This window comes from Ylistrum balloti, unplaced genomic scaffold (genome assembly GCF_031769215.1).
Source record: "Ylistrum balloti isolate Yb309-2 unplaced genomic scaffold, AGI_CSIRO_Ybal_v1 Utg369892, whole genome shotgun sequence".
Lineage (NCBI taxonomy): Eukaryota > Metazoa > Mollusca > Bivalvia > Pectinida > Pectinidae > Ylistrum > Ylistrum balloti.
The window spans coordinates 1,139,816-1,157,081 of record NW_026782024.1 but is presented as its reverse complement, the minus strand read 5'-3'; the positions used below and the strand labels follow the sequence as shown (position 1 = coordinate 1,157,081).

The following is a 17,266-nucleotide window of genomic DNA, read 5'->3' as shown; positions in this document are numbered from 1 at the left end:
TGCTATGTGATATGTCAGCTGGTGATTTACTATACCAGTGTAGTATTGGATTTTAATGGTGTTCGTACCTACCGTTATAAGCCAAAGAACGAGTTTGAGATCCACTTTTGTGTTTGGAAGACCAAATATACATAAACTAGACAAGAACTACGAAAATATATGTTTTGAAATGCGCCGTCCATGTACCGTACACCTTTTTTTGGGTTTTTTCCGCGATTCCTAAATAATGCAATTTTGTATGATAATCAATTGACACGTGTATACTGTTTGGATACCAGTTATTCGCGATTCTCTGGTAGGTAACAGCAAAACATGAGGAGGTGGATTCAACGACACTTAGTGTGTATAAACAGTTACACGTATCACCAAAAGTCAGTTTGTATTGTGTTGATGTCACGGTCAGTTGGCTATGATTTAACTCTATTGTCATTTATGCTACATGTTTATGAACATTAGTCTGTGTCTGGCGAAACATTCCGCCATTGTAAAGTTCACTTTCGTTATTGCCGAATATCGGGGAAAATGGGAAATTTGATGCACGCGAAAAAACCTGTTATACAGTATGTGATTAAAGTGCTGTAGTTCCGATAACTTGTCAGATTTAATGGTATTAAATCATTTATCTCAAATGACGAACCTTCATCAATGCTACACTCAGATCAAATGCAATATTATGTATAGAACTTAAGCTTCTGAATCAAGTGTGTGCTGTTTTAATCAAATTATTTGTCTGACATGAAGATGTGTTTTCTGTTTGTAGTTTGTTTGTATTGCTTTATTTCCTGTAGTGTTACAAATATTTACTTCATACATTGTTGAATTCTATATAAGATGTTCATAATACGGTCTTTGCATCAATGTATTCTGTACAAGACGTTGGATCTTAACGTGACCGTATTATCGATATATTTGCCTGGTAAAACAAATTATATCGATAGACTCGTGGTCTCAGTTGAGTGGTAGTTGCGATGTAAATAGCTCATTGCCAGAAGTCGTGGAATCGAAATGATTATTTGAAGTCATTTCCAAACTGCTACAAAATTGGCTAAAGGCATATTCGTAGGTTTGAAATAAGAATTAACATCACGTGGTGTGGTCCTAGATTTTTTAATCTGGGTTATTGGTATTTCAAGATGATTAACGTCAAGTTCTTTTTTACGGTGATAAATGCTGTAGGCGAATCTCGTGCAGTACATTGGAGGACCATTTCTAGGTATAAATAATTATCTCTGATTTAGTTAATTGTAAATTTTGTATATTGCAAGTTATGGTTACTTCCTATGAACATTATTTTCACCTTTTTTAACAGTTATGTGTATTTTAGTCATTTTAAAGTCTATAAAGGGACTGACTGTTTTTTGTAATAATTAGTGAAAGAGATATGACGAAAATTGTCAGAATTTAGCATTAATCTTTTATGAAATAGATAAAGATGGATCGGTAACCGTGTCTGGGTAGAGTCTCAGTGGAGATATCTACTGTACACAGACACCCAGTTTGTGTTAGTGGACAGATCTGCTGTACACAGACACCCAGTTTGTGTTAGTGGACAGATCCGCTGTACACAGACACCCAGTAAGTGTCAATGGACAGATCTGCGGTACAGACACCGTGTTAGTGGACAGATCCGCTGTACAGACACCCAGTCAGTGTCAATGGACAGATCTGCTGTACACAGACACCGTGTTAGTGGACAGATCCGCTGTACACAGACACCCAGTTAGTGTCAATGGACAGATCTGCTGTACACAGACACCGTGTTAGTGGACAGATCCGCTGTACAGACACCCAGTCAGTGTCAATGGACAGATCTGCTGTACACAGACACCGTGTTAGTGGACAGATCCGCTGTACAGACACCCAGTCAGTGTCAATGGACAGATCTGCTGTACACAGACACCGTGTTAGTGGACAGATCCGCTGTACACATACACCCAGTCAGTGTCAATGGACAGATCTGCTGTACACAGACACCGTGTTAGTGGACAGATCCGCTGTACAGACACCCAGTCAGTGTTAGTGGACAGATCCGCTGTACACAGACACCCAGTTAGTGGACAGATCCGCTGTACACAGACACCCAGTCAGTGTTAGTGGACAGATCCGCTGTACACAGACACCCAGTTAGTGGACAGATCCGCTGTACACAGACACCCAGTTAGTGGACAGATCCGCTGCACACAGACACCCAGTTAGTGTTAGAGGACAGATCCGCTGTACAGACACTAGTAGTATTAATAAATGGAAGCATACATATCTATGTTTGTCAATCTGATTACGTTGACACTTTAAGTTACATATTGTTATTAGATTGTTGAATTATCTCAATTTTAGAACTATATATTTATTTATTAAACGCTTCAAAATATTATTTTCATATTTTGTTGTTTATTCTAGCGTGACATACGATGCTTCATTTCTAAACTCTTATAAGCCTCTGTTACAAGAGTTGTAGGGACTCTAATATCAAGGAAGGGGATGAGAATTTGTAAGGTTTTAAAGGCGTTTTGGAAATAACGTTCATCATCTCTTTTACTCTGTGTATTTCACATTCGTCTTACATAATTCTTAAAAACAATACAGTTTAAAAACGTACGTGTCTTCTGGTAAAGTGACGAGATTCATCAGGTCATATAAAATACTTCAAGAAATAATTACGTTTTGATTATGTTACGGAACCTCAGGTGTTAACTAAAGATTCATCTTTGGTATGATTAGACACTTCTATACTAAACTCCGGGGATCTCGCCTATATAGCAGGACAGTTTTAGTGTATACAAGGGTAATCGATGCTCTCTCGCTAATACTTAATTATTTAGACACAAATGAAAATATATGTCTTTAAATAGAATTACATTGGGGATATACAGTGTTAGTTTCACCGGATCTTCGCGTGCATAATTCATCTGCGGCAAAGATGTTTTTGTAGTGTTGGATGTGATTTGACTGCTGCTCGCGGTGTGTGTTGTTGTCTCGACTGGGTGTGTCAAGATTCTTCTTTTTAGTGTCCGAGGGCTACATCGTGACAGGAACCGAATCAGACGACTAAAAACATCACGGACGAACTTTCCTAGTCCAGACAGTGACTGTATAGAAAATGACGAACATCTGCTTCGCTCGGTTTCTTGTTTGAGTAAGTTATCTTTGAAAAAATAGTGCTATCCAGATACTCGCGTTATAAAAACTGGTGCTGAAATTGAGCAGACACTTTATTAATGAATGCCTATAAGGGCAGACAAGATAAGATAATAGTCAGCCTACTTTAATAAGGTAATGGTGTGATATAGGTACAGTAATTACTAGATATAAGGCCGGTTCTTTTAATTAAGTGCAGGTGATGGATTATACTGCAGATCAAGCGATGGGTTGTACTGTAGATCAGGTGCTGGATTATACTGCAGATCAAGCGATGGGTTGTACTGTAGATCAGGTGATGGGTTGTACTGTAGATCAGGTGGTGGGTTGTACTGTAGATCAGGTGCTGGGTTGTACTGTAGATCAGGTGCTGGGTTGCACTGTAGATCAGGTGGTGGGTTGTACTGTAGATCAGGTGCTGGGTTGAACTGTAGATCAGGTGCTGGTCTGTACTGTAGATCAGATGGTGGGTTGTACTGTAGATCTGGTGCTGGGTTGTACTGTAGATCAGGTGCTGGGTTGTACTGTTGATCAGGTGCTGGGCTGTACTAATCAAGTACGGAGTTGTACTGTTGACTAGTAGCTGACTTGTACTGTAGATCAGAAGCTGGGTTATATTGTAGATCAGGTGCTTGGTTGTACTGTTGACTGAGATTATAAAGACTTGAAATAAACAGATAAATAAACAAACAAGGGCCGTCAGAGACAGGTTATGCTCATCGAATAGGACAAAATTTAAGTACTAAAAATAGCAAAGGGCAGTAACACCTTAATTATGTAAAAGAGAGTGATGGATCTTGTGCACTAACCTTCTTTAATTCTTGTCGAGATCTATCTACCTGTGAAGTTTCATGTTGATACCTCTTATAGTTGTAGTGAAATGCCCCGGACAGAATTTAAGTATGAAAAATACCAAAGGGCGATGTCCTTCTTGTTGTTGAGATCTATCTACATTTTTTATGTTTTATATTGTTACCTCTTAATTTTTTTGTTATGCCTCGGATAATATTATGAATATATAGCATAATGAATATATAGATAAATCCTCACTGAAATTGGTTAGTTATTTTGAAGTGGACAATGTAGGGCTTCAGAAAAATATACTTGCGCTGTGTTGGAGATTACTATGTGGGCAGTCTCGAATCTGTGTCAACGCACGAAAAACTAGCTTCATAGGAAGTGAAATTTTCGTAGTGTCCTCGCACGTTTCTGTTGTGAAGCCGTTCCGGGTTGGGGGTCAATTGAAACGTGAGTGATATGTTACTGTGACAGCGTCGTTAATTATTAGACAGGTGTCCGGAAATAAATTCCTCCTATGAAGGTGTAGTTTTGGGTTGAAATTAGTTATATTTTTGCATTTTTTGAGTTGGTAACGATGGTTATCAAAAGTCAGCAATCAGGGGATTTTTGTTTGTGTACATAGTTTATAGACATATATGTAAGGTTAAATTTTTCACAACCAATCTGTTATGCTTGTATATTTCAAACAAAGAAAAGGCAAATTAACTGTTCCCTGCTACCCCTCAGCTGTCAAAGGAGACTTTCGTCTATTAAGCGTTTCATTGTGAAAAGAAATTGAATGGGAAAATAGACGAGAATTACTCGGCACAGCTTCCTACACAGTGCTAATTGTAGATATCGCTAGCCTTCTGACAGCTTTTGGTGCAGTATAACGCAGTTGCTAATGATGAAGAATAGCTCAAATAAGAAGTTTTTTTTTTTTAATTAAGTTAATATGTTGTTATGACCTCCTGGCCCTGGTAAGTGAAATACCAGTTAGTTAAAAAAATCAATATGTATGAAACAAAATCAGGAACATTATCTATCATTTTACGGCTATAGATTTGTTGGGACATGACAGATAGATATATTCTGGATGTTGTTTACTTTTAACGCCCTTGTTTCTTCAGTAGCAACACTTTGAATTTGTCACTATCTACGGGTTATCTCTAACCAGCCTTTGAACAACCGGGACCAGCATGTCTAGCACTCAACACACTTAAAGTTTAATTACAACATATACACCCTATCGCAAACCTGCGCTCATACCCTCACGTAGACCGAAAATATTTCTGTTTCTGACACGAAATTTGATGTCAATACTCACATTTTTATGCTGTAATTGCTGTCTACATTTTGACCTATTATGCTCATGTTAGAGACAGAATGGAAGTGTTTATAAAAGTAGTAGAAACACATCCCCCGTGGATGCGGTGTGTGAATTAAAACGTTATTCCCTCATCGTGTCCACAACAAAACAAGTTTATTTGCATCGATAACCTTGTTAGAACTTATAGTTTCCTATTTTTACGACATTCCAGTTTGTGTGTGTTTTTCTTTCTTTCTTTTTTATTTCTTTATTAACTCAGAGCTTCGACTTAGAAATTCAGCTGCGTCACCATTACCAAAGACACTAATTACAGTCCGGTGTAGCATGGTATTTTGAATCATGGTGAAATGAACCGGGGCAAATACCATAATGTTGAAGTGAACCGGGTCAAATACCATAATGTTGAAGTGAACAGGGTCAAATACCATAATGTTGAAGTGAACCGGGGCAAATACCATAATGTTGAAGTGAACCAGGGCAAATACCATAATGTTGCAGTGAACCGGGTCAAATACCATAATGTTGAGGTGAACCGGGGCAAATACCATAATGTTGAAGTGAACTGGGTCAAATACCATAATGTTGAAGTGAACCGGGTCAAATACCATAATGTTGAAGTGAACAGGGTCAAATACCATAATGTTGAAGTGAACCGGGTCAAATACCATAATGTTGCAGTGAACCGGGTCAAATACCATAATGTTGAGATGAACCGGGTCAAATACCATAATGTTGAGATGAACCGGGGCAAATACCATAATGTTGAAGTGAACCGGGTCAAATACCATAATGTTGCAGTGAACCGGGTCAAATACCATAATGTTGAAGTGAACCGGGTCAAATACCATAATGTTGAAGTGAACCGGGTCAAATACCATAATGTTGAAGTGAACCGGGTCAAATACCATAATGTTGAAGTGAACTGGGTCAAATACCATAATGTTGAAGTGAACCAGGGCAAATACCATGATGTTGAAGTGAACCGAGTCAAATACCATAATGTTGAAGTGAACCGGGTCAAATACCATAATGTTGAAGTGAACCGGGTCAAATACCATAATGTTGAGGTGAACCGGGGCAAATACCATAATGTTGAAGTGAACCGGGGCAAATACCATAATGTTGAAGTGAACCGGGTCAAATACCATAATGTTGAAGTGAACCGGGGCAAATACCATAATGTTGAAGTGAACCAGGACAAATACCATAATGTTGAAGTGAACCGGGTCAAATACCATAATGTTGAAGTGAACCGGGTCAAATACCATAATGTTGAAGTGAAGCCGTTTTATATATATATTTTTTTTTCAACTGATATTATTTCGCCTAATCTTTGATTGATGATAGGGCATGAGACTTCACTTTGGTACAGTGAAGCAATTCATTTTTTTCTTACTAATCAACTTTTTTCAACATTTTTTTTTTCAAATTACTCCGGTTCATTTTTTAAACACGTAAACAACAAAACAAATATGTCTAGAGTTGGGCAGGGGAATTTACTTGACCAATCGTTTGGTCAAATAAAGCTTTCCGTTTTTTTTTTTTTTTTTACTTATTAGCTTTTTCACTTTTTTTTTCAAATTACCACGATTCGTTATTCTAAACACATAAACAAAACAAAAAATGTCTGGTGAGGGGAAGTTGTAGGCAAGGGTAGGGGAGAGAGTTTTGTTAAGTGAGACCCTGCTAAGCCCAACATGTGATATACTGACCAACATGTGATATATTGACCAACACTGACCAACATGTGATATATTGACCAACACTGACCAACATGTGATATACTGACCAACATGTGATATACTGACCAACATGTGATATACTGACCAACATGTGATATACTGACCAACATGTGATATACTGACCAACATGTGATATACTGACCAACATGTGATATACTGATCAGTAAAACAGCTATGTTTTACATGTTATGGAATTATCTGTATCTGTGTCTGAGATAAGAGAAGATAGCTAAATCAATTTTCTCTTTGTTTTGGAAAAATTACAATTGACTAACATATACCACAGGGATTGTCACGAATTCCCAACCCAAGGTCCATCATGTGTATTATGTCACTATGATGCATATATTTGGATCGTGGGTTGGGAATTCGTTGCCTTTGATAGATGTATGTGTACATATCTTGCTAACGCCCTTAGACTCGACAAAAGACCTGCATTTTTCTTACTTTTATAGAGGTACATTTGTAGAAAAGTCCGACAGTAACACAATTACAATGTGGCATATACCAATGCTTTAAAGCATATCAGATCGTGGTTAGCAGAGCGAAGTAGTTCTCTGCCATTTCGAACAACATTAGAACACAAAAACCATCCCTCACACGTCCATTAGGTGACATGCTGAAACCAATTGAACAAAAAGGGAGGCATTTGCACTGCTTGAAATGTTTGTCCTAGAAAACCGTCATGTTTAAAATCAATGAACGAAGCGTGGATACTGTTTTAAACACTTCAGCCTGCCTACATGTTATTTTCAAATCTTTATAGACAGTATGTCAAGAGAAAAACAAGCCACTAGTCTTGTGATCTTTGCCAATACCTTGTCCACTGATGACAACCCGAAGTGATAACTCTGTTAAAATTGTTCGTTTACTTGGTTTATCGTCCTATCAACAGCCAGAATCATTTTGAGACGGGGTCTCCTTGTAGTAAATGGTAGAACCACACTGAACAACATACGAAAGGCCGTCACATGCCATCAAGAGCAATTCGGATAAAGCGACATACCCAAGGACACAATCATGCCATCACAAACAGGTCCATTTCTCAGATCCCTCACCTTCAGTAAAGGTTACGCAGACCAAGGGAGTTATTGTGGTACATCGCTGCTATGTAAAGAAACGTGAAATCCAATTACAACGACACCTCGCTGTAATGTCACATTAAATTCACTACAGTAACACCTCGCGGTAATGTCGCATTAAATTCACTACAGTGACACCTCAATGTAATGTCGCATTAAATTCACTACAGTGACACCTCACTGTAATGTCGCATTAAATTCACTACAGTAACACCTCGCGGTAATAGCGCATTATATTTACTACAGTAACACCTCGTGGTAATGTCGCATTAGATTCACTACAGTAACACCTCGCGGTAATGTCGCATTATATTCACTACAGTAACACCTCACTGTAATGATAGATTATATTCACTACAGTAACACCTCGCGGTAATGTCGCATTAAATTCACTACAGTGACACCTCGCGGTAATGTCGCATTAGATTCACTACAGGAACACCTCGCAGTAATGTCGCATTAGATTCACTAGAGTAACACCTAACTGTAATGACGCATTAAATTCACTACAGTGACACCTCGCAGTAATGTCGCATTAGATTCACTACAGTAACACCTAACTGTAATGACGCATTAAATTCACTACAGTGACACCTCACTGTATTGTCGCATTAAATTCACTACAGTGACACCTCGCGGTAATGACGCATTAGATTCACTACAGTGACACCTCGCGGTAATGTCGCATTAGATTCACTATAGTGACACCTCGCGGTAATGTCGCATTATATTCACTACAGTGACACCTCGCGGTAATGTCGCATTAAATTCACTACAGTAACACCTCGCGGTAATGTCGCATTTAATTCACTACAGTGACACCTCACTGTAATGACGCGTTATATTCACTACATTGACACCTCGCGGTAATGTCGCATTAAATTCACTACAGTGACACCTCACTGTAATGACGCATTAAATTCACTACAGTGACACCTCACTGTAATGACGCATTAAATTCGCTACAGTGACACCTCACTGTAATGACGCATTAAATTCACTACATTGACACCTTGCTGTAATGACGCATTAGATTCACTAGAGTGACACATCACTGTAATGACTCATTTAATCTCTAGAGTGACACCTTGCTGTAATGACGCATTAAATTCACTACAGTGACACCTCACTTTACGTCCAATGGAATTCACTACAGTGACGCATTGCTGTAACGCCCCACTGAAATCGTAATGTCATGATGTAATGTCATACGAATTCCAAGCCAAGTTGCAATGTCATTGAAATATTTTCTTCTCAATCGAGATATTTTGTCACATGTATGATGTAGTAGGCTTCCTCAACTGTTCCCTGATCAGTGCTTAAAATCCCCGTCTTTACACAAATTTATATAGGGGCCGTATAAATGGCGTTTTATGATGATGCAGGTTCTGTGTAAGAGAATAAAAAGGGAAACACTGAATCAAAATGTCTCCACAGGAGGTTAATCGATTTATTGACTTCTACAAAACAAAGGATTGCACCTGATAACATAGGATTCATTAGCTGGTGAGTTAGATTACTTATTTTTAGTCCGAATAAGTAGAGACACACGGCAGAGGAGGAGAGTAATTCAAACCGTTAATATGAATGGTAGAAACATTTTACAAAATTACCAAAGACCGTAAGATTCCCGAAATATATACCCTCATGAAATAGTCTAAAAGATATTCGCGGAAATAATCCCGTGTAAGTTTGTTATTAACTCAAATAATATGATATAGACAACATTCTGTGTACAGTACAGTTACAGTATACTAAGTTTACTGTGATGTAGACAGCATTCTGTGTACAGTACAGTTACAGTATACTAAGTTTACTGTGATGTAGACAACATTCTGTGTACAATACAGTTACAGTATACTAAGTTTACTGTGATGTAGACATTCTGTGTACAGTACAGTTACAGTATACTAAGTTTACTGTGATATAGACAGCATTCTGTGTACAGTACAGTTACAGTATACTAAGTTAACTGTGATAGAGACAGCATTCTGTGTACAGTACAGTTACAGTATACTAAGTTTACTGTGATATAGACAGCATTCTGTGTACAGTACAGTTACAGTATACTAAGTTTACTGTGATATAGACAACATTCTGTGTACAGTACAGTTGCAGTATACTAAGTTTACTGTGATGTAGACAACATTCTGTGTACAATACAGTTACAGTATACTAAGTTTACTGTGATATAGACAACATTCTGTGTACAGTACAGTTGCAGTATACTAAGTTTACTGTGATGTAGACATTCTGTGTACAGTACAGTTACAGTATACTAAGTTTACTGTGATATAGACAGCATTCTGTGTACAGTACATTACAGTATACTAAGTTTACTGTGATATAGACAACATTCTGTGTACAGTACAGTTGCAGTATACTAAGTTTACTGTGATGTAGACAACATTCTGTGTACAATACAGTTACAGTATACTAAGTTTACTGTGATATAGACAACATTCTGTGTACAGTACAGTTGCAGTATACTAAGTTTACTGTGATGTAGACATTCTGTGTACAGTACAGTTACAGTATACTAAGTTTACTGTGATATAGACAGCATTCTGTGTACAGTACAGTTACAGTATACTAAGTTTACTGTGATATAGACAACATTCTGTGTACAATACAGTTACAGTATACTAAGTTTACTGTGATATAGACAACATTCTGTGTACAGTACAGTTGCAGTATACTAAGTTTACTGTGATGTAGACATTCTGTGTACAGTACAGTTACAGTATACTAAGTTTACTGTGATATAGACAGCATTCTGTGTACAGTACAGTTACAGTATACTAAGTTTACTGTGATATAGACAACATTCTGTGTACAGTACAGTTGCAGTATACTAAGTTTACTGTGATGTAGACATTCTGTGTACAGTACAGTTACAGTATACTAAGTTTACTGTGATATAGACAGCATTCTGTGTACAGTACAGTTACAGTATACTAAGTTTACTGTGATATAGACAACATTCTGTGTACAGTACAGTTGCAGTATACTAAGTTTACTGTGATGTAGACAACATTCTGTGTACAATACAGTTACAGTATACTAAGTTTACTGTGATATAGACAACATTCTGTGTACAGTACAGTTGCAGTATACTAAGTTTACTGTGATGTAGACATTCTGTGTACAGTACAGTTACAGTATACTAAGTTTACTGTGATGTAGACATTCTGTGTACAGTACAGTTACAGTATACTAAGTTTACTGTGATATAGACAACATTCTGTGTACAGTACAGTTGCAGTATACTAAGTTTACTGTGATGTAGACATTCTGTGTACAGTACAGTTACAGTATACTAAGTTTACTGTGATGTAGACATTCTGTGTACAGTACAGTTACAGTATACTAAGTTTACTGTGATGTAGACATTCTGTGTACAGTACAGTTACAGTATACTAAGTTTACTGTGATGTAGACATTCTGTGTACAGTACAGTTACAGTATACTAAGTTTACTGTGATATAGACAACATTCTGTGTACAGTACAGTTGCAGTATACTAAGTTTACTGTGATGTAGACATTCTGTGTACAGTACAGTTACAGTATACTAAGTTAACTGTGATAGAGACAGCATTCTGTGTACAGTACAGTTACAGTATACTAAGTTTACTGTGATATAGACAGCATTCTGTGTACAGTACAGTTACAGTATACTAAGTTTACTGTGATATAGACAGCATTCTGTGTACAGTACAGTTACAGTATACTAAGTTTACTGTGATATAGACAACATTCTGTGTACAGTACAGTTGCAGTATACTAAGTTTACTGTGATGTAGACAACATTCTGTGTACAATACAGTTACAGTATACTAAGTTTACTGTGATATAGACAACATTCTGTGTACAGTACAGTTGCAGTATACTAAGTTTACTGTGATATAGACAACATTCTGTGTACAGTACAGTTATAGTAGATTTTAAGTGTACTTTGAACACGAACAAAATAATCACCTAAATTAAAACGATAGTATTCTAATCCATTCTCTCAAAAATAAGAAGATAATATATTAATTGATATATATGTTAATATATATAATAGATAATTATGTATGTATTCATTAATAAGTATTCATTGATCAACAGGTTGAACAACCACCTTTGTTACCAGCCTTTTAGGGATTTAACTGGAAAAGAAAGATTTAATATCGAATGAAATCTTCCTTAGTACGGATAACAACTGTATCGAACACTCATTGTCAACAAGATGTATTTCCCTGAAAATGGATGTTATTGAGTTTTCCTATTTCCAGCTATGGTGCTAGAATATTCCCGGCTGGTTCCTGTACAATAAAATACGGGAATAGAAGACTGACACAGCATGATAGTTATACGAATGGAGCGTCCACCGACACCGCTTCGTATTTATATACATCATTTGATGTTACGTCTATCGCGGTCTGGTATCTGTGGTCCTGACCGCCATCAACAGTCTGTCTGCTTTTATTAAGACGTGCTCCGGAAGGAAGAAATCAAATTACACCAAGTTATGGGTCCTGTTGCAAGAGGCCTGACATAAATCAGGAGAGACTACCCTCTTTAGTTAACCATATCAGTACTGTGTAAAACACTTCCACATGAACGTGGTCTTACACCCTACTATAACAACAGAGGGGAATCCATGTTTGATAACTGTTGAGAGAGAGCACGACAAAGGAATTCTCTCTGGATTTGGATGTGGTGACAAAGCTTTTATCTTTAAGGACCTGATAACCTCGGAATTTGATAAATCTATTACAAATCTATAAGTGATGTTGGTACTTTATCTTAATCTATGTAATATAGTTTACTATCGTTTATGTTGAATTACATATATGTAATATCTATGACATTTATCTATTACTTTTGTGTTTGTATTTATCGATTATGTCCATGCCACTAAACGTTCTAACATTAATTTGTGGTAGTTGATAAATCAACAGCGCACCAATATCCCACAGTTGCAATATATTTGCGAACGATTCAATAACTATCCACACAAACATTTGCTGTTTAAGTTATTATATTCTATATATATATATAGTTTTTGTGTTTCCTGCTTAAGATAACTTACAGCAATTGTTACCACCACAAGTAAATCACAATCTACAACCCCGGGTGCCTGGTCACGGCACCATTAACAGTGTCACATTGCGCATTTTCAAATTTAATAATCTTTTTCTAGAAGGTCACTGGTATGATTATGATCATATATGGTAGAAATTATCCTGGGTCCTTTACCAGATTGACACCTCTTCAGTTATGTTCATTACAAAAAACAAAGAAAAACAAAGACAATACTGACTTGTCAACAAAATCTTAAATCAAACTCAAAGTCGAGAGCAGAATATTCACAAAATGAAGATATATAGAGGGACTCCTGATAAAGTACAAGTAGAATCATACCAGGTGTACCGGAAATGCAAGCGTCTTCTGCTTCATCGACAACATCTGCGATGTCAGTCTTGGTCAGTGTAAGTAAGTAATGTATTATTCCAAATTGTTAACGACGAAGAAATCAGTAAACACATGCTAAAGAGCAAGCTTAAAGTTTTAAATCACACGATTTGTGGCACGCATCAAAATATAGACATCATCATGTTCTTGGCATTTTTTTCAATACTGAAATTATAAATTGTATTGAAATTTGGGGATTAGTTCACATTTATGATTTCTGGATTGGCATTCCAGGTTTCAGCAATATCGACCCTAGCACCAAAACAGCTGTATAATTCTGTTAATTATCTTACTCTACTGCATCTTATCCTAATTCACATTGCGGTTTAATTGTGCGTCTTTTGTGTAATATTGCAAATCGTACGACATCTGTATCGACAAATGAGAAATTCACAACAGGGAAATTGAAATCATTACACTTTATTATCATATAGGTTAGAGGAAAGCTGGCCCTATTGATGTCGTTGTAATTAGCCTTAACTTGTCAAAGTGAGAACATTCTAATAAGTATGGAAATATTAAGTACTGAAAGGAATATCCAGGACGCCCATCCTGAAAACGTACAGGATAATGACATAATTTTATGACAACGGAAGCGGCCTTTCCATTCAATACCTGTCAGGGAAAAATGTAATTGTGGTCGATATCAACCTTTAACCATTATTGATGACATCTTCCAGTACATCCCTAGATCGTTGACATATGTCAAGTGTTATCTTCCAGTGCATCCCTAGATCGTTGACATATGTCAAGTGTTATCTTCCAGTACATCCCTAGATCGTTGACATATGCCAAGTGTAATCTTCCAGGGAATCCACAGCCCGTTAACGTCTCGTGAATGAAATTGTCCATGACATCCCTAGATCGTTGATAAATGTCGAGTGTAAACTTCCATGGCATCCCCAGATCATTGGCATATATAGAGTGTTATCTTCCATGGCATCCCAAAATCGTTAACATATGTCGAGTGTAATCTTCCAGGGCGTCTCCAGTTCGTTGGCATATATCGTTTGTAATGTTCCATGGCATTCCAAGATCGTTGACAAATGTCGAGTGTAATCTTCCAGGGCGTCTCCAGTTCGTTGGCATATATCGTTTGTAATGTTCCATGGAATTCCAAGATCGTTGACAAATGTCGAGTGTAAACTTCCATGGCATCCCCAGATCATTGGTATATATCTGGTGTTATCTTCCAGTGCATCCCCAGATCGTTGACATATGTCGAGTGTAATCTTCCAAGGAGTCTCCAGCTCGTTGACTTCTCGTGAGTGAAATCTTCCAGGGCATTTCCAGCTCGTTGACTTTTGTGAGTGAAATCTTCCAAGGGCATCTCCAGCTCGTTGACTTCTCGTGAGTGAAATCTTCCAGGGCATTTCCAGCTCGTTGACTTTTTGTGAGTGAAATCTTCCAAGGGCATCTCCAGCTCGTTGACTTCTCGTGAGTGAAATCTTCCAAGGAGTCTCCAGCTCGTTGACGTCTCGTGGGTGAAATCTTCCAGGGCATCTCCAGCTCGTTGACTTCTCGTGAGTGAAATCTTTAGGGAATTCCAAGGTCGTGGACATAATTACAATGATAAATATTTTTTCTTTAGCTCTCGTCTTTATACATTATGTGTTACGGACGTCCGTGCCAATCTGGATCAGAGTTATACAAACAAGAAGAACTCTCATTTTGATGTTCATAATATTTTCTTCATATAAGAAGGTGTCCAACTATCACAAACTCATGCTTAATACCCTATGATTCCAATGGACATGCTTTAACCTGCTCAAAAACTGACATTACAATTCCATAGATATGTGATGTCACGACAATTCTCTTGAATTGTCTTACAAACAGTACAACACTGAGCCATTCATTCAAACTCCGATACACCATTGTTTATTCCAGAGATACCGTTTATAGACATATACTGACCTGCTCCCTATATTACATACATATCACTACAAATAATTCTGCTAGGAGTCGCTTTCGTAAATGGCTGTTGTAATATCTTAGCTACCGATTACGCGAGAAGGAGACCCTCTAATGTCATCAACCAAAGGCTTTAAGTCAATTGTATATTCGTCAATAGCACTGGAGGTCTATGATAGACTAGCTAACAATCATGTTTAGAGGACCAAGGATTGAGATACATTGGATACGACATGCTGACAGCTGTGAAATATGGAACACGTAAGGAAATATACTGACTGTATTCACCAGGATGAGCTTCCGCCTGATTGGATATTAATCATACTCCTTTTTTTCGTTAACGTTTCCGGGCGAAGAACATTCGTCAAAGTGAGATCAATATCACAGACAAAATAAGATGACAGGTCTATTACTCATGTCTGGCCCCTTTAGTAGTGTACAAGTACAGAAATGTGATATTGTATCCGTGTCCTTGAAACAAATTGGAATAAAGCGGTATTATCACAAGTTACAAAACGGTTTTATCACAAGGAAAAAACTGATACATGGAACTGATCGGAATAGGGCGGTATTATCACAAGAAGATGTTTTTTTTAAATAAACTATAATCCTAGCGCTGCCACCAGTGTAATGGTCATTGAATAATCTGTGATCCCAGCGGTGCCACCAGTGTCATGGTAATTAAATAGCCTGTAATCCTAGCGCTGCCACCAGTGTAATGGCCATTGAATAACTGTAAACCTAGCAGTGCCACCAGTGTATTGGTCATTGAATAAATTGTAATCCCAGCGCTGCCACCAGTGTATTGGTCATTGAATAATCTGTGATCCCAGCAATGCCACCAGTGTAATGGTCATTGAATAAACTGTAATCCCAGCGCTGCCACCAGTGTATTGGTCATTGAATAACTGTAAACCTAGCGGTGCCACCAGTGTAATGGCCATTGAATAACTGTAAACCGAGCAGTGCAACCAGTGTAATGGTCATTAAAAAAACTGTAATCCCAGCGCTGCCACCAGTGTATTGGTCATTGAATAAATTGTAATCCCAGCGCTGCCACCAGTGTATTGGTCATTGAATAACTGTAAACCTAGCGGTGCCACCAGTGTAATGGTCATTGAATAACTGTAAACCTAGCGGTGCCACCAGTGTAATGGTCATTGAATAACTGTAAACCTAGCGGTGCCACCAGTGTAATGGTCATTGAATAACTGTAAACCTAGCGGTGCCACCAGTGTAATGGTCATTGAATAAACTGTAATCCTAATGGTGCCACCAGTGTAATGGTCATTGAATAAATTGTAATCCCAGTGGTGCCACCAGTGTAATGGTCATTGAATAAATTGTAAACCTAGCGGTGCCACCAGTGTTATGGTCATTAAAAAAACTGTAATCCTAGCGGTGCCACCAGTGTAATGGTCATTGAATAAATTGTAATCCCAGTGGTGCCACCAGTGTTATGGTCATTGAATAAATTGTAATCCCAGTGGTGCCACCAGTGTTATGGTCATTGAATAAACTGTAATCCCAGCGCTGCCACCAGTGTTATGGTCATTAAAAAAACTGTAATCCTAGCGGTGCCACCAGTGTTATGGTCATTGAATAAACTGTAATCCTAGCGGTGCCACCAGTGTTATGGTCATTGAATAAATTGTAATCCCAGTGGTGCCACCAGTGTAATGGTCATTGAATAAATTGTAAACCTAGTGGTGCCACCAGTGTTATGGTCATTAAAAAAACTGTAATCCTAGCGGTGCCACCAGTGTAATGGTCATTGAATAAATTGTAATCCCAGTGATGCCACCAGTGTTATGGTCATTGA

At 37.8% G+C, this 17,266-nt stretch overlaps 1 protein-coding gene across 1 annotated transcript; it reads left to right on the top strand.

Annotated features, from left to right (window-relative positions):
* The first annotated feature begins 5,592 nt into the window (after positions 1–5,592).
* On the top strand, positions 5,593–6,582 carry LOC132546496 (uncharacterized). The gene has a single exon (XM_060210214.1). The coding sequence runs from the start codon at positions 5,593–5,595 to the stop codon at positions 6,580–6,582; it is 990 nt and encodes a 329-aa protein (XP_060066197.1).
* Positions 6,583–17,266: the final 10,684 nt, after the last annotated feature.